General features: G+C 41.6%; 1 protein-coding gene across 1 annotated transcript in view; it reads right to left on the bottom strand.

Annotated features, from left to right (window-relative positions):
* Positions 1-1,571: 1,571 nt before the first annotated feature.
* BRF1 (BRF1 general transcription factor IIIB subunit) overlaps positions 1,572-18,865 on the bottom strand; it is a 172,910-nt gene continuing 155,616 nt past the window's right edge. The window contains exons 16-18 of the mRNA XM_082283858.1: positions 10,444-10,495; positions 7,269-7,437; positions 1,572-5,099 (exon numbers count right to left, since the gene is read on the bottom strand). Of these exons, the coding sequence (XP_082139984.1) occupies positions 5,062-5,099; positions 7,269-7,437; positions 10,444-10,495 (259 nt within the window). The 3' untranslated portion in view covers positions 1,572-5,061. The remainder of the gene's footprint in view (positions 5,100-7,268; positions 7,438-10,443; positions 10,496-18,865) is intronic.

The following is an 18,865-nucleotide window of genomic DNA, read 5'->3' on the forward strand; positions in this document are numbered from 1 at the left end:
CTCTGTGCCCAGTACTGTGCCACTTACTGCCCTCCCACACAATAACAAATATACAATTCAAGCTACAAGTCTTTAAATCCTGTGTTCCTGGAGTCACACTGCAAGAAGGGAATTTCACTTTGCATTTATATGAACTGTATGTGCCTCCCTAATTTCCATGAGAATGCACAACAGGTCCCATAAGAAAAAAATAATTACAATGAAGCAACTCACCAAGTAAATTTGTTATGCCCTAAGTCCTGAATTCTCACTGAGCCTCCTTTCTCATGTACTTAACCCATTTCGTTAAACAACCACGACTCACCAAGACCATTGCCAGGTATTGGGGTGGGCATAAAAAATACTGAATAATGTGCTGTAACTCTTCTTACAGACAAGATGGGAATAGAAAACTGTAACAGCCTCTTCAGCATTACAAAACATGAACATATGAACCAATGTGCTATGACCCTGCTGGTGAAAAATGAAGGTAATATAAAGCCTTGTAAGATTTCAGCTTTATTAGCATTATTTAACTTCTGAGACCATGAAAGGAGGCATATTTGATGAATGCAGCTGCAGGGACAGAATGGTTTTGGTTATGAAAGCCTGGTGTGGCACAGAAGAGAAAAATTACAGGACAAAGCCAAGAGCCTGGGAAGAGCAGAAAATATGAGGCCAAGGCGGTCAGTACTTTTTAACAGCTCAGATGTTACCAGGGAGAGGGCATCCATGGTGGATATTACTGGAGAAGTTCCCAACTCCCAGTGGAAACGGCTGGAACAGTTGAAGAGAAATTCAGATAAAAACATCCCAATGTCAATGAGAGCAGAAGTGTGCCTTGATCACACTATGGGAACACAGTGAAATGCTGGAATGACACATACTGCCTTATCAAATCTACTGTTAATCATCTTTTTATAGGCTAAAACTTTGCAGGAGACACTCCTGAGGATCCAGTAGTACCTCTTTTTCCAGAAAAAACTAAAAGGAGCAAACACCCATCTGTACAAAGGGCAGATGTGGATTTTTGTCTCCAAACTGTGGGAGCCAGATGTTGATAAAATAACATGATTTTAACTCAGCACACACCTTATTTATCAAGATACAACTTTCAGAAACAAGCACTGGAACAGTTCCACTAAGTACACACACCATATATTGTTCCCACAGTCAGTTAATTATACAGCTTAGTGGAAAAGCCTTGTTAATGTTATGCACTTTACAAAAAGTATCTACATCTATCAGTGGAACAGTATCTTGTAAAAAACACTTGCCTGATTAGCTGTGTCTTCCCTTTTAGAGACAAAAGAAAGCTCTGAATGACAAATTTTGGCCATGATCAACCAATCGTGCAGCAATCAAAACCCAACATTTGTAAGAATGAAGACAGAAAACCAGAAATTATCAGGAGAGCATCATAATAACAGATGGGCTGTGTAAGGGTTTTACTTTTTATTTACAGCAAATATATTACAGTAAAAAAGGTTAACATGGCTCATAGTTGTGTAAGGATGGTACATATGCTTACATCAAAAAGGTTTAATTTCCTTGGCACTAACTGAACCGAATACGAGGATTCAACACAAAAATAAGAAACAGAACATTTATTAGGCAAACTCTAACTGTACACATCTGCAACTGGAGTTTCAATGCAATCCAAAGAACACAAACAAGTCACCAGGATGGCAAGGACTTTTTCGACGAACATGTTTAACCCTCAAGACAAGGCTGTCTGGCACCATTTAAAAGTTGCTGTACTGAATACACTGATTTTAAAGAAATATCATAGATGATTAAGACACTGAAAATGCACTCAGCACAGTGAAGAAGCCCATTATTTTCCTTATTTCTTTTTTACTCCCATGATACAAGAGTTAAAAGGCTGCATGGCAGACAAGCTGGATGCAACAGCTGGAGGGTTTTGCCTGTCAAGCAAAGTGACTTGCAGCAAGAGACGTGCTTTCTGCAACAAACCCGATGATACACAGCTTGTGTGGCTTCAAAGAAGATGATCTAAGAACAACAAATGTTGAAGCCTTATAAGCTCTTTACATCATAATCAGAATCCTGAGAAAAGCAGGATCCAAATTACTCCAAGTGAATTCAGGCTTACTTATACACAACAAAATTGTCCAGATACACCAACAGTAGTAAACAGAGTTAATGCAGTGTTAATCTTTTTACATTTTAATGACTAGCTATAAAAACAGAAACTAGCATGTTCAAATCTGTTTACATTTCCTGAGCTTAGTTAAATGAAGAAGGAATGAACATTATAAAAATCCCGGTAAGTCACCAATAAATTAAAAATGTACATAACCACTGTAGCTTAAGAAGCTCAGAGTGAAGTCTGCCTATCCAATATCCTTTCTTTAGGAACCCTGTACAGAAACTACGCCATTAACTTCACCAGCAATACTGAGATGCTGTGGAATTGTAGGTCTTTTATTTTTCCCTTGCTCTTCCACCAGACTGCCTGATGGCCTTTCCTAATCAAATCATACGAGAGCGTTCGAAAACTGCAACCCTCTACTTGCAGTGCACAAACCAATGTTCTCAGCAATGCAGTGTACTACTGAAATTCAAATTTCCTAGCTGCAGTTATCTAGGTGGGCTCTCAGCTCTCACACGTAACATCACTACCCTGGCAGCAGGTTTGGTATCCTTTGGGGGAACAAACCAGGAGACTGGAGGAAGGACCTCAGCAATATTCATCTTAGCGGTTTCTTTAAGAGCCAACATCTTGCATTTCAGAAAAGCACTCGACCTACATGAGTCATACACATGTTTATTTATGCATGTTTATTTCCTGCATAGAGAATACTGTGTACCTTGGAATAAAACCCAAGCCTTGAGAATATACTGAGAGTATATTTGTTGCAGTGCTATGGAAGATTAATTCAAGCCCAAACAATCAAACTCAACGGTCTCAAAGACTTGCAGAGCACGAACTTTGATAAAACAAACTACTTTTTAAAAAACTGTCTGCTTATAGCATACTTTTATTTTATGGTGTAGATAAAAGAGAGGTAGAAAGGTTTATCTCCTCACTATCCATTTCTGTGCAGTATTTATAAAGTATCAGAAAAAAAAATCTATAGCTTTTCAGTAAAAATGCCAGCTTTTCTCCTAAGAATTATAAGGAATCTCTTCTTTCCACTTAAGTGCTGCAAACCAAGTAACTGGAATTTGGTTGAGAAGAGCTCTTCTTTCCAGTAGCCTTACCACACCAATTTTGTTACCAAGTTCTGCTTTTAAGAACTCATTACAGAAATACTCCTATACAGGGCTCAAAAACTCCTCACAGATACAACCCACCAAACCATATTTACCAGCCAAGTAGTATCAAGTCTGCTCCTAAAAAAAGCACTCACTCTTGCTTGACTTACATGATCCATCTTATGCAAGCTACCAAGAGGGACAGGGAAGAATGAAGTATGGAAGGCCACGTGGCCCTATCCTTCTTTGGTGATGACCCCAGATGTGAGCACCACTATCACCCTGTCTGGCAGAGCTTCTTGAGGCAGCTTCTCTTCCTGCCACGATCCATTCTCTGCAGCAGGATGTAGGAGGATGGATGGTGCTTTAGTAACGAGTGCTCAAAAAAGGTAGGAAGGAAGACTCGACCAGCAGACACAGCTGAACAGAAACCATGCTGGTAAGATAAATATCCATCCTTCGCTGGTGTTAAGACAAGCCTGCAGCACTACAGTTTTCATGATTGTCACCAGGTAAGGGAGAGAGATGGAAACATCAGCTGCAGACATCCAGAGTGTGATCTGGACTGCAGTGCATTTCCCACGGAGCCCAGAGCCTCGGACCCAGCAGTGCCAGGGGAAGGCAGATCAGAGGCACCAGGGTGGGATCTGCCCACAGGGACTCCACCCCTGACCCCTGCTCACATGGCACTGCGAGAACTGATCTATCTGCAAGAGAGGACCTGCCTGCTGACATTTCAGGGCACACAGGGCTGCAGCTCCAGCTTTATTCACATAGCAACAACTGTTCAAGGGTGGGATTTGAGCCATGAAAGTCAGACTGCTGCATGGTGACCTTTAATTTACCCAGTGAATGTTAAGCAAATTACATTAAATTAAATTCAGTCAAAGCAGATGCTAGCTTATTTATTAAAAAGCTCAGTTTTCTTTTTTTCAACTGGTTTTAGAGACCAGCAGCTCTTGGGAGCAGACCTTCAGTCTAACTTAGTCAGGCAAAAGCAGCTCCACAGAGATGGCCAGAGGGACTCTCCTGCAGCAACACGAGCCTAAAGAAGACCTGGCTGTCCCTAGGGATGCAGAGCAACAGCTCAGGAGCACAGCATCTTTGCCTCCTTGCCCCACACACCTCCTACCTGACCCAGGTCTTCTCCTTTCTTCCACAAAAACCACACTGGACTCACAGCGGAAGACGATTCTTCACTGCCAACGTTGCCTTCTACTGTCATATCTTTTAAGAAATCTATGAATTGATTAATATAAAGAAGTATTTACTCTGTTTCAGAAAACCAATACTGTTCTGCAAATATATAACTTGTCATTAACTGTTGATAGGGTTGGGTAAGGGAGTTTGTATACAGCAACATGGTCACGTTCACAATCCAGGTTGGAAACATTTCTTTCTGTCAATTGCAGCATGATGAGACAAAAAATGCTCCTGTACTCAAATAATCAACAGGCACACTTCTTTTCACCTGTCACCCTCCCTGTCCTTCAATCTGCTCTTTTTCAGCAGTATGCCTAAAAGCAGTCACATAAATAAGAGATGTGCTGCTTTCAGCCACATAGGCTTCATGCACAGTCTGTTTTGCCTCTTCTCTTTTGTTCTCTGGAAACATTACTCTCATTAATTTCATTCTCCAACTACGATCCACCAAAATAAAAATAAATTCAAGTAGGAATCCAAACTGGATATTGCTGGGTTATGGGTCAATGTAAACTGACCAGACCCAATGCCAAAAAGTAAGGATTGTTCGATTACATTTGCTGACCATAGACAGCTTCTTTCACTATTCACACAGTTTGAAGACCAAAGATTTGCTGAGAACAAGACACAGTCCATGTTCCCTGGAAGTAAATGGAGCTAGTAGCCATCATCTTCATCCATATCACAGCCATAATCTGAAACACACAAAGACAAGTGCATATAAAAATACAAATATTCCGGGTAGATGAAAGACACAATGGAAGTATTGCTTCTTGAAGGTTGTTTGCCTCCTACGTAACTACATGGTAAGTTTTGCCTTAGGCAAGCATTTAAAAAACCATCTATTTTCTTAGGGCTAAATAAGTTCTTTCATGTACTTCCCTCAATGAAATAAAATTATTTTTAAGCATGTATGTGTAAATATCTCTTCTCACTTGTCACTAGACCCTCATTTAGGAATACTTGGCACATGTATATATGAAATACTTGGTTTAATTTAGAGGCTAAGGTGATTAAGCCTGATTGTCACAAGTAACTTGGCACACAGTGGCTGATAAGCAGCAGAATTACATTTACAAGTAGGCACATTTTTCACTAGACACAGGCACCAAGGAAAAAGCTGGTTTGTTTATATTATTCATGGATTTATGAGCTGAAATTGCAAGGGTTCAGAGCTAGCTCAGAGTTCCCATCAACATCAAAAGAGTCGTGGAACAAATCCTGACCAATGCATCTGACTCGGATCTCCCTTATCTACTTAATTCTAGACTTAAAATTTTTGCCCAGATTTTTTAATCCAGTTTTGTTTTCTTAAACAATGCTGAGTGCAAAGACTGTGTGCTGTGTGCCAAAAGGCAGGTCTGTATGTTTCTAATGCATCAGTTTCTCTTCTGTGTGCTTCTGAATGCACTGACACTGATATTTTCTGTTGTGTAGATGAACCTATGGATAATTATTACATATGAGCCCCGAGGAAAGTTAAACTTTATATTCCAAATTCAATAAAGGGCAACATCTCACCCAAAGAGACAAGAAAAAGCTTGGAAGCAGAATTAAGTGTAATCTATAATGATTTGTGTAGAATGGGAAGTTCACCATCTGTAATTCATGCAGTTATTCCAGGCAGACAGGTCTAAAATCCATGGAGAAAGCAGTTAGGAAAGAGTTATTTGTTGCAGTGAGCAGCTCTGCACACCTGCATTTGGATTCTGGGAATACTCCTTTCCTTTTTATTTTTATTTTCATTTTTTACCTCTAATTTTTCAGCTGTTGTCCAGACCAGACAGAGAGTAGTGGAATGTTCTCAGAATGGTTCAAAAATAGTAACATTTACAAAGAAAAAAAACTCAGTGACCTTTATTCTATTTTTGTGGGGGGTTTATTAATAAACATAGACCCACCCTCCCCCACATGGGTGCCTTTTCTTGGGAACGTTATTCTAATAATAAAAGCAGGCAACAAACTGTTTTTCCTATGGTTCAGCAATTATTTTCCAGCAGAGAAATCAATCTAAAAGCAACAGACACTTTTGTGAAATGCATACACATTGTCCACAAAAGCTAAATGAATAGTGCTGGAAATGTTTTTGCAGTAAATAACATTTCAGTAGGAAACTTATTCCCATCTTGAGTCTTTGCAACCCATAATTAGCAGCTCTCATTTTAAAAATAATTTTGTGTATTTTCAAAGCTTAACTTCTAAAGGGAAGTTTTTAATATAGGATAAATGTGGATGTGTCCAGCTAGGAAAAACCACAGCGGAGAGGAGACTGCCTTTTCCTGCCAGCAAAGAAATCTAATTAAACCAGTGGCTTTGCTGGGTAACCCAAAGAAATTAGCACACATCTGTGTACCATACATGCACCACCAATGCCATTCCTGCACTTGGGGAACAACTGCTTCTTCCTAACATTTTCCCCAGAAACTGATTTGTTCTGTTTTGAGCTGGACAGACACATCCCCAGGGCTCACAGACAACCTGGACACCACTGCAGCCTCCACTGAGGAGGCAGAAGGAGCAGGGAGGGGAGGCTCAGGGGGCAGTGACAGACACCGCTAATAGAGGGGTTACTGAACCCCCAACTTCTCAGATCCACATTAATAAACCTAATCCTGGAAAACACTTCACACTTCAGTTTTTTCTTGAGAAGGCCTCTGTGCCTAAAGCTCGAGATGCAAAGTTTTCTCAGGAGGAGTCTCTAAGGTCAGGTTTCAGACAAGGGGGATTCCAGGCTTCCCACAGGAATGGGCAATGCTGAAAAGGCAGCAGGAGCTCTGACACAGGGACAAGCAAGGGAACCCTCTGTGTCCCCAGGCCTGCAAGAACAAAGCCCATAGCACCAGGAGATGGTAACCCCAGCTCACCATTTCCTCCCATTAACTGCAGGGCACTCATGCAGTGATCTTCATCTTCTTCTACCTCTTCCTCTTCCACCTCTTCATCATGGTTGTAAGCTACTGGGCCACTCTCCACAAGCACAGCTGCTGGTTTTTCTACATCAGAGGCTTCAGCCTGTGCAGCTGGAAAGGAAACCTGCATAAAAGAAGAGAGAACAGTAGAGCAGCCGTTCCTTTGGTCCAATATTTGCACAAAACTTTAGCAGCTTCCAAATGATAGGGACAGGAGAGACAGAAGCTCATGTCCAGTGCTACAGGTTCAGTTGTTGTAATGAAAGTCTGAATGAAGGTCGGGCAAAACCACCCAGTTTTCACTTAGTCCAGAACCAGGCAACTGAAATATCCAGTAATGGTAACAGCAGAACAAGGATTCTCTGGCAAGCACAAGAGGAGAAGAAATCTGGGAGCGAAGGCTCCTCAGTAGAGCTCTGTGGGAGAACTTACAAACCTCTCCCACAGTGTGCTCAACTCACATCAGGCCTATTACAAAATAACAACGTTATTGACAATTTAATGATAGCAAAAATGTACCCTTCAAATCAGAAAAAGCCCAACATGTATTAGTTTTGACAGCTCTGGTTGGATTTATTTGGCGGCGCAATGAGCTGTGGAACAAATAGCACTCTGTAGACAGCACTTAATGTGATGGCAGAGCACTCAGTTGATAATACACACTAGCACCTGTAACATTACCTATGGAATTCATCAGAATAATGATCTCCAAACACTAACTTGGGAATCGATCACTGACAGGACCTGTTCCGTACGTGTTTGTCCCCAGCTGCTCCAACGTTAGGCAGGACGCAGCACGGAGGGAGAGAAAGGGCAACACCACAAGGGAATAGAGGTGAATTTGGAGTAGGTAATACTGTCTTTGGTTCACTAAGGAGAGATCTGGGAACAGGGCAGGAAGCAGCAACACAGCCTGTGCCAGCACAGCCCAGGCTCTGGTCTTTCTGATCATTCTTCTCACTTTCATGGTGTGCTCAGTCTGGAGACCCACCTCCTTTTCTCATCCAGGGAAGAAACATCACAGGAGCTTTACCTTCATCAGCTTTGTAATAGGGTACTTTCTACATCCATTCTGTACTTGGGACTGTTTGGGGTTTTTTACACTAGAGCCTGTGGCACACAAAACCAGCCAATTAGTGGCAATTTGAAGAACCTTAAAGATTGACCATGAATGCTGCGTTGTCATGTTAAGAACTCCGAGAAGGGAATATTGACAGTACCTGTCACCAGTAAGCTGTTACCAGCACTGAGTCATCTCCCCTAGTAACAAAGATGGAAAAGACTGGGACCACTTCCTTGGATGGACAGTGGTGAGGTGCTTCTAAAAAGGAATGGTCCAAGGGAGACCAGAAAACCCCAACTCCTCTGGTCCATACCATGAGAAAAGTGCTACAGTGCTTTAGGTTTTAAACTGCAGTACATAACTATGTACTGCTGCATGTTCTCCAATTCCATTGGCAGCAAGTTCTGAAGTTTATTTTTATTTACTTATTTATTTATAAATGTATTTATTTGGGATGCAGTAGCTCCTAGAATCCCTGTAACTCCAGGCACTTTAGAGATACACCATAAGAGAAAATCCCTGTACCAGAAAGTTGACAGTCTAATTATTTAGACATCAAAGCTGTTCCTGAACTTGTCATATACCATGACAGTCAACCTAAAGAATCTGCCTGAGTTTTTCAAAGCCACCTAAGGGTTTGCTCCAATAGCTCATTAATAGGGCAAAAGACACCCATTAATTGTAATAGAAAATCAAGTATTTAGATACTTGGATCAGTCAAAGACAGGTTTTCATGACTTTTTAATGCTCAAATTAATAACATTATTTAGAGGAACTTCCCTCCAGTTTATATTTCCTACCACTGCTTTTGCCTCTAGAGTGATCAAATTGAGTCCATCTTGGTATAAGCAGAAATAGACACAACAGTTTGAGACAAATCAGCATCATAATATACATCAATTTATATGTTTAAAAGTATCCATCTGCTCTGAAAAAGTGGGTGAATATAAAGGAGCTACAATTGAGTCATTATTTTTTAAAATTGCACCATGCTAATTAAAATGTGACCTTTTTCTAATTATCATGTCCACTTCCAGACTGCTGTACTTCTAAAAATGTGCAGAGTTTTCTAATGAGCATAGAATAAGAAGTGAAAATGTATTTCCCTAGGCAGGATATCAAACTGTTTCTGAAAATCAATGGCTTTTTGTCATTTTAAAAATAAGGCAGTCAAACAACACCTTTAAATAGAACTTCCTGAATTCACTTCCAGACGTCCTGGACTAGAGTTTGGCACTTAGCTTTATGTTTGAATGGGCAATTGTCAAAGATGATAAACTACTCAAGGGAACTGGTTCACTTTCAGAAGGGTGTCAGTGTCACACATTCATGGGGAAGAGGGACAAATTCCTTTGGTATACTGAATTTTTAGATATGCAGTAGACAGTTCGTTGTACACAAAATACCTGTGAATACTCTGTACAGTGTGAAAATAATAGTGAAAGAAAGCAGCTGTTGTTGTTATCTGGTTTCACTATCTGATAATAATCCTGATCCCTTTGGGAGGTGCACAAAGCCACCCAAGCAGAGCTTCTGGCAGTGGCCAGTTACCAGCACTAACTTTCCTGTGGCACTATTACATTTTCAAAGTAAACAAACAAAGCAAAGACTAAGCCAGGCTGTACAGGGTAAGCTCTTTCCACACTGGTCTCTGACAGAAGCCCAGCCCATCCCCGGGGTCAGCTCTGGCTGCACAAAAGTGGAGTTTTGCATCCTTCTCTGTGAGGACAGTCCACAGGCATGAGCTCTGCCCTCTCCTACCCCTCCTGACCATTTACTTGACATGGACCTTTTTAGATGCTTGCAGGGAGTTTTCTCTTTTTTGCTGTCCAACGAAGCATTAGGAGGCTGTGCTAATGTTCCTAATGAATAAGTAAGGGCAAGTCTGGGTTAGAAAACAGCCAATCTCAGCTTTGCAGTGTTCACAGTAACCAACTCGGCCTGATCAGAAAGACAAGACTCATTTCTTTTACCCTTATCTATTGCATGACCAGAGCCAGGCTGAGAACAGCTTGTGGGAATTTCCAAAGTCAACCTGTTGCATCAGAAGTGCTGGACTTTTCATACCTGTTCTGTGGCAGCCTTCTTAGCAAACTGGGTTGAAATCAAGGGTCTTAATCTGCAAAGAAGGAAAGAAAAAATGCTGAACATCAGAAAAGTTGCTCAAGAGTTTGACACAGAGTATTCAGAATCCAAACAGTGAAAGCACTTTGCTAGTGTTATGTTGTGCAATTACTTTTTTAATGATTTAAGATAAAGAGCAGAAAGCCACAAATGCCATGACAATTAACACACACATTCCCTTGGAAGCATCTGTCCCAGTTCAAGGTAATAATAAAAGATACCAGCACAGTAGCAAAACCTCATCTCAAACCACAGCCCCTGCTTCTCCACAAGGTCTTTGAAATAGCTGGGTTTGTCACATTTTACAAAAATCAAAAGAGAACAGATTTTTGGAAGAATGCAGACAGGGCAAGACTGGGTCACACTCAGATTACCTAGCACTGGTCTGCAACTGCTTCCCTGTTTCTGATGATACATAGAGGATACCAGTAAGATTATGCATGCAGGATACCATAATCATCACAGACAAGATTTTAACCTCCAGCTACAGAAATCATCAAAAAAACCCCAGGGACCCTGCATACCTTGAATAAGAAATGACAGAAATTGAACATAAACGTTTTTAAAAACTCTGCAACAGATGTGAAAGAGATCTGCATATTTGGGGAGAAGAGCTGGATCAGTATAACTTCACGGCAAACTGTAAAATATTATTACTTCTGAAAAACCATTTCATAGTCTGTTGTTTCCTTACTGCCATGAAGGCTGTTCTCAATCCATCATTTAGTGTTACTTTCTGGTTTCTCCTGCTCATCTAGATGTATCTAGTCACGAAGAGGATGACTTGCTTTCTACAGAAACACTGCTCAGACAGCTCCTCAAGCACATCTTTTAACGAAGTCTAGGCAAACAACTTAATGAATACCAATTTATGCCTCCAGAGATACAGTCTTTTATAATAAGCAGAATTTTACTCTCATTTTTCTCTTAGTCATTCCTCCTTGTTAACACACAGAAACTCGTTGTTTTCCAACTTCTTTATATATTTCAAATAATCACCAGGAGGAAACAAATCCCCAGAGAATGAGCAGGGGAGACTCAGATCATTATCTCCAGCGGTGAAGACTATATTAAAATACAACATATTGGCTAAGCTCCAAAATGGTTCAAAAACTGGTCATCTCTGAAATGCTTTGCAGGACCCAAAAGGCATTTCAGCAACTCAAGGTGCCTCCTCACAGTAGATCAAAACAAAAAGAAGCCAAGGCAATGTTTCAGGAGCTGCACCACGGAAGAATCCAGAATACATTATTCTGCTACAGATATTTCTTGTCATATTACATAATTATAAAAAAATTCAAGAAAGAGATTTTCTTGACCTACATAAATATCTATTACTTACAAATCCTGGTGGACTTCTGGCCTCAGAGAGAATGTATTTGAGGGCATGGACACGCTCCTCCCTATGTGCCCAGCCTTCTCTTTCCATTATCTAACCCCAAGTGTAGTTTTCACCTTTAAATGCCATCTAGTCCAACCCCCCTGCAAGAGCAGGGACACCTTCAACCTGACCAGGTTGCTCAGAGCCCTGTGCAGCCTGACCTTGAATGTCTCCAGGGATGGGGAATCCAACACCTCTCTGGGCCTGTGCCAGTGCCTCACCACCCTCATAATAAAGAAATTTCCTCCTTAATTCCTGAAATTTGAGACTACCTGCCTACTTTCAATCACTGTTTTCCAAAAAAAACCCCTGTTTAGATGCTTACAAACATATGGATGCATTAAAGCCAAAAGGTTGCACAGCTGAAGGATTCTAATTACCAAACAAGTTGTGTTTCATTGACAGGACTGAAAAACACCCAACACTGGTAAGAAATGAAGGACTTTTATTTTAAACCCATACTCATGATTATTGCAATTAACATTGTACCAAAGATAGCACCTTTTCCCTCCTGCTACCCAAAGACATCAGACCTCCCTGGAGCACCCTGAAAATATTTCCTCCCCCCAATTAAAATCAAGCTGTTGAGTAAGACTCACAAGGTAATCAGAAACTGCTGACATTTCTTTTAGAGCAAATTATACATGTGCTCACACAGTGAAGAAAACAATCACAGCTACAGGAAGCAGAGAGTAAACATTCCAGTTTCATTTTAATTAAAATGGTCCCCTAATGAAAATAAAAAGATTCACGCTTATGAAAAGCCTATTTGCAAAAACTTTAGTGCTACATCCAAGAGCCCTTCTATACCATTTCTCAGCAGTGAGGGACTCTCACACCCAAACTGAAATTAAAGCTGTATTTCTGTTCCATGAGAGCCGCTCGCAACACGCACATCTTTGCTTCCTTACTACAAATACAGCACTGCCATCCAATTTGGGCAAAACAGTTTCTCTCCCAGATTAATATAAAATGCACACCAAAGCAGTGGGGTGGATCCTGCTCCTGCCATGGATGGTCAGCACCCGCTGTAGGCCAGATCCAAGGGGGTCACTCATCACCTGGGTGGAACAGCCTGGCCCACTGTCCCTCCATACTATCTGCTCCCTAAAACACGAGTCACAACACTGGAAAAAGGTAAAACCATCACAGTGAGAGACAAAAACTTACTTCCCCTCTGAAATAATGGCTCTGATTCAAATTACAGCTGTAAAAGTTATAAATATATAACCCCCTTGGCTCTCCTTATGCCTACGGAGAACCCTACTATTACTGTACAAAACCACTTAAGAAGGTTTTATAGTTGGGGTGTTGTTTTGCTTCTTAAATGCCCCAATGTCCTGACCTCCTTAAACCAGAGCAGCTGCTGCCACACCAACCATATGGAGCAATAAATTACTGGCTGCCATGGCTACAGATACGGGCTCCTTCTGCTGTCTGGCTGCACCTCAGAGGGTGGAAAAAAAGTGTCTTCGTGGAAGAGCATGACTGCTTTTGAGGCTGGATAGGTCTGAGTATTAATGATCAAAAAAGCACCTTGAAAAAACAAGTAATTGAAGTATCTTATCCAACTTTCACCGGGCATCACTCAACCTCATCTGTAAAAGGCTACCAAGGGACACACACGCACATATACACTACAGAAGAAAGATCCTGTCCATCAAAGTCCAGACTGAATTAGAGGTTCACAAGCTCCATAAATAGTAACATCCTACATTAAGGTACAATTCCATATATACTGAAGTGAAAATAGCATCTATTTAAAATGTAATGTTGTGACTGGAAAATAATGGGGCTCCTGGTCTTCCAAAGTGTGTCAGTTGTCACTCACTATTTCTGATGATTTCTAGTTTAGGGCACTTTCCTTATGAACTTTGCAAATTAACACAGTACCTTGTGGGAGGGAGTAACAGAACAAGCAACTTTCTGAACAGCAGTGTGATCCATAAAAGGGGATAAAAAAGATTTCACACAGCCCCAAGTGTTACATCCACACTTCAAACTACTTCAAAAATTATGCAGATCTACTAATGCTCATGTCAGCCAACACACATAACACTGGAAACAGATTATCTTGACATGTTTGCGACAAAAACTAATGGCGTGGTACAAGGCATCAGAGGCTGCTCCCTGCCAAATCTGCTCTGCTCTCAGCTGAGATGCACACGATAACGTCTGGGTTTGTCCTCCAGCTTAACAATTTAAAAGAAGATTCAATATAACAGCTCCTGACAGGGTTGGAGATCACACAGACTGAACTTTCAAAGCGTTTTTCTCTGAAAAACAAGCTGGCTGTGACAAACAACAGTTTTTATTTTGCTTATTATTTAATAACAAAAGATTACACAGCACAGTACATAAAGGAGAAAGAGCAGTGAGAGGTAATAAACCCACCTCACTCGCATCAGGCTGTTCATCCACCAAAAAGTTTGACAGTGCCATAACAATCTCCTCAGTGCAATTCTGCAAGTAATTGGGAAACTCACCCAAAGCTCTGTTTCTTACTGAATTTTAATTTAATCCACCCAAGTAGGGAACATCTTATTGCTGCTTACTGCCCATACTAATTTTATACACGGATGGTCCCAGAATACACAATGGGAAGCAGAGATTGAACAGAGCCCACAGCCACAAGCCTGCAGTGTAATTATGCAGGTCATCCAAGACAACTGCCCATGAAACCTATATATCCATGCACAGGCCTTTCATGTGCAGAGACAGAAAAAGCTACTGAGAAATGACTCAACAAGAGACAGGTCAGGTTGTTCATGCTGGCCAAGATCCTCCTCCCACCTGAGGCCAGATGGTTTTGCCTCAGGAGGTCAGTTTACCAGACATCTGTGTGAGAAGGAAATTAATATAAATGTTTATCCAGGCTAAGAGTGCCCTTTAATTAGGTACCATCAATGTTATCCTTACCGGAAAGCTGGGAATTACCTCTCTGCAAGGATTTAAAGCTCTTCTTGGAAACACAACAGCATCAGGAGATACTGACCCACTGTCTGGCCGTTGGGTCGGGACAAAGGGGTGACCCTCCTGGGCTTGGATGACTGCTCTTTTCCAGAGGGCAAAACAAAGACTGCAATGACAACCATAACCCTGGAGCACTTCGGGGTTTGCACATCCAGCTGTGCATCCCACCATCTTCTACATCTGCTTCCGGCTGAGAGCCAGACGCTCACAGGAGCTGTTCCCTCTACTCGAGAGGAAGCAGAGGCACACAGCCAAGGCCATGGCTGGCTGTGACACCCATGAACAGCAGCATGATGCCCTGAGGACAGAGGCTGGGGGTCAGGGTGGCACTATGCCACCTCAGAAGTCCAGATACAACCACAGACAGCATCATGCTCTGTGGAATGATGAAGCATCCTTGATGCTCACACCTTGAAACCATCTGTGCCTGAATGTGAGGCAGAGGCAGGTGGTTTTGGCTTTCTCAAGATGGGGCTCTTCACCTGGTCCAGCTCACCATCACTGTGAAAGCCCCAAGGAGTTTCCCTGAATCACTCTCTCAAGTGACAGGGCTGCAGAGACCCCAACTAAACATGTCCAAAGTGCAACGAGCTCAGCTCACACACAGTGAGATCCCTTTGGAGATGGCTCACGCCAGTGCTGCCAGCTGTACAGACGTGACTCATGGAGCAGCAGGCAGGGCCTGAACCCTCCTGCATACTAGCAGAGACAGCTAAGCCAGTTTGTGCTAACTCTGCTCCAACATCCCTGCGTGAACTTCAACTCCACCAACAATCACTGCTTTCATCCTGTTTCCAAGCAAGCAACACTATGTAAAGAGCCATTTCAAGCAGGAAAAAAGCAAACTGAAGTGGCAACAAAAACTGAAGTGAAATGAGGAATTGTTTCCTCTTCTGATTCCCACTCAGTCCTCTTTCATGCTGCATCAGAGGAGCTTGGCTTTTATCAGTGCAGCACCAGACAACACTGCACTGAGAACATCTTCAGTGCTAATGAGAGCAGCCTCTCCCAGCAAATGCCTGGAACTGAGCACTGAGGGACCAAAACTCACAGGGGGAAACTGGAAAAAAGTAAGAATCTCTATCATTCACTACGGAATAGATTTACCAGCGAGGAACTAAGCACCTACATCACTCACCAATAGGCTTTTGAAAAGCAGGAACTTGGCTAGTGTGTCGTGAGCTGAACACCTATTCCAGGCTTTTCAGAGAGGGGCAGGGGCCATGACATCTGTCTTCAATAACCCAACTCAGAGCAGGCAATATTTTTCTGCATAGCTGCAGCACTCTTTCCTCAATTAGATGCTGGAAAAATAGCAACTTGCTGTTCTTCCCACTGACTAAACCAACAGATTTTCAACGGCAAAAATGAAAAGAATGACATCTAAGGCCACCTCTTTGGGACCAAATGAAATTATGCTCCTGCAGCAGATCCCAAACAATATCTGCACATATCTGCTTCTAAAGGAAATTGCTGCAGACCATGGGAAATTACAATTGCTTCAGGACAAGAAAGGCTGACTGATCTAATATTTCTGGTTGACACACCTTCTTCCTGGGTTTGTCAATAAAGAGACTGATGAGCTCATCTCTCCACAAGTCAGGAAAGTGTTAGTTGAAAATATGCTATTCCTTTCACCATGGAAATTTTTCCAGATGAAATGATGGCAGCAAGGCAAATCTGCACCTTGCTGAGAAAAGCTACTTAAAATAAGGAACCTATGAAGCATTTTAATGAAGGTAGATGAGTAATCATAATGGTCGCAGTTAAGCAAGCCTAATGGCAGTGTCACTTTTAAAACATGGGTGTGAGACAACTCATGTGGTGACAATCCATATGTCTTAACAATCGTGTCGTGCCGTCTTTCAAATGGTAACAGTGCAGAATGCAACTGCTGTGGCTGGAAGAACCATTATTAGCAGATAAGGAAAATAAAAACAATTTTAAAATCGTGCCTGAAACTATAGTAACAAGAAATGAAATTTTAAAAGTTAAATGAACACATTATCATCTCAACAGAAGGATTATGCTATTGAAAATTTCTCAGCAGTAGCACTGCCATCTGTTTCTGGTGCAAATATATTTTTCTAGACTCAAGCAAGGAGTATTACAGATATTTGCTTTTAGACAAGTGTTTTGATCAATCTTAACCTCATGAAAACTTCAAATGAGGCAAAAGATAAAAAGAAAATACCTTAGTAACCTGCAGTCTCTGGGAACAATTCACCGAGGTTGTTATACCCAACGGTGATGCCAGATCGATCGCTGGATCTTCCCTGTTGGCATTACAAGGACAAAAATCATGCCAGACAAAAGAGTAATTCACTTCTTCCATACCTCTAGTAGCCCATACCACTGGGCAAATTCGGTTTCTCTCATCCAATTACGCAGACAAAACTAATATTTCAAAATTCAGGTAACTATAGATTCATACAAGTAATCCATCAAGGAATAAAGATGGATGACTGATTTTTTTTTTTTCATTGTGTCTGGTCTATTATACATTAAAGAGCAATTTCACTGGCAGCCATCTGGAAATCAATGTATTCCAAGCTTTATTTTATGATTACTAACATTCCCCTTCGTAACTCATTTCTAATTATAAGCAATAAATCACTCCTTCTTGCTTGTAATTTATAACAGCCAATTATGGCAAACCTCTTATTTAAATAGCGAATCTCACTGTAAAACATCACATATTTTGAGGTATGCACAGAACATCTAATCAGGCAGCTGAATGGTAGAACGATGATTTAACATGGGTTTTGCAGCCACCAAGGAGACACAAGTGGAAGAACCCACTCTCCCCAGTGCCCTGTGCACACCAGAACTTTTCAAAACTGAAAGCACGGGTCTCATCTGCCTGACTTAATGTAGAAGAGATTTACATGCAGCAATAAGTGAGCCAGGACACAACTCAGGAAAGGCTGGTGTCAAGGATTCCCTTTACTGTGTCAGGAAATGAATAAAGAGGTTGTGGCAGAAGAAGCTGTAGGCTGGTTAAGTAAGAACTTCTGGGGAATGTCTAGTTTCATTTTAGGAACTAACAGTGAAAGAACACAGCTCTAAATTTAATACTTTAAAAAAACAACTCATGCAGCTTTTCCCACGTCTGGATTTATGTTTGAAACAGGCTGGCCTCCTCCTCCCAAGCCAAAGGACTCCCCCATGCACTGCCCAGGTGCTCAAAATCACACCTACTCCCTGTTACATGGGTTTTGTAGGTGTTAGCATAGAGTATGAGCAAGGCACTCTGATCACCCCTCCCCATCCCTCCCAGCCAGGAGAGTATAGGGCAGAACAAAGCAATGAAACAGTCAGCAGAGAAAAAGTGTCACCAGATAAATCCAGATTCTTCCTTGTGGGAGAAGCCTTTAATGGTGGTTTGCTATGGCAACTCTCACCAACAGAACACCAGCAAAGAACTGTAGTGGAGGATGTCAGATAAGACCAAACAGGGTCAGTCCAAAAGCACAGGCAAGGACACAGAAAAAATTTTAGTTATACTTGTTCTTCAGTGTAGGTCTGAGTAACAGGCATGTGAGTGCAAACACAAGAGAGAGGCTTCTTATAAATAGCTCTGCTGGGATTTGTCCGTTAGGAAAAAACCTCACTCTTGTCAGAAAACTATTTGATACAATTTTGGACACAGAATTTATTACATGAGAAACCGATCTCAGGAACGTGGAAGTGGTTCCCACTGAGATTTTATTCGGTCATCACACAGCTCGAGTCTGTTCCAGCTTCACATCGTGTCATCTGGTAAGCGTTTACAGTAGGAATCTAGGGAACTGGATTTGGAAAAAATCCATCACAACTGACCTAAATCTGATCTGACCTGAATAATCAAACTGAATACCAAATTCAAAAATGGCTAGACAGAAGAGAGGAGCTGGAATTCGTCAGCTGCAGGAGTTATCTCGTGCCTTCCTCGGCCATACACTGGGTTAGGCACCCTCTTTCTTTTCCCAAACAGCCATGGTGATGGAGGCTATGTGAACACCCCCTTGT

Source organism: Coloeus monedula (assembly GCF_965178545.1).
Source record: "Coloeus monedula genome assembly, chromosome: 6".
NCBI lineage: Eukaryota > Metazoa > Chordata > Aves > Passeriformes > Corvidae > Coloeus > Coloeus monedula.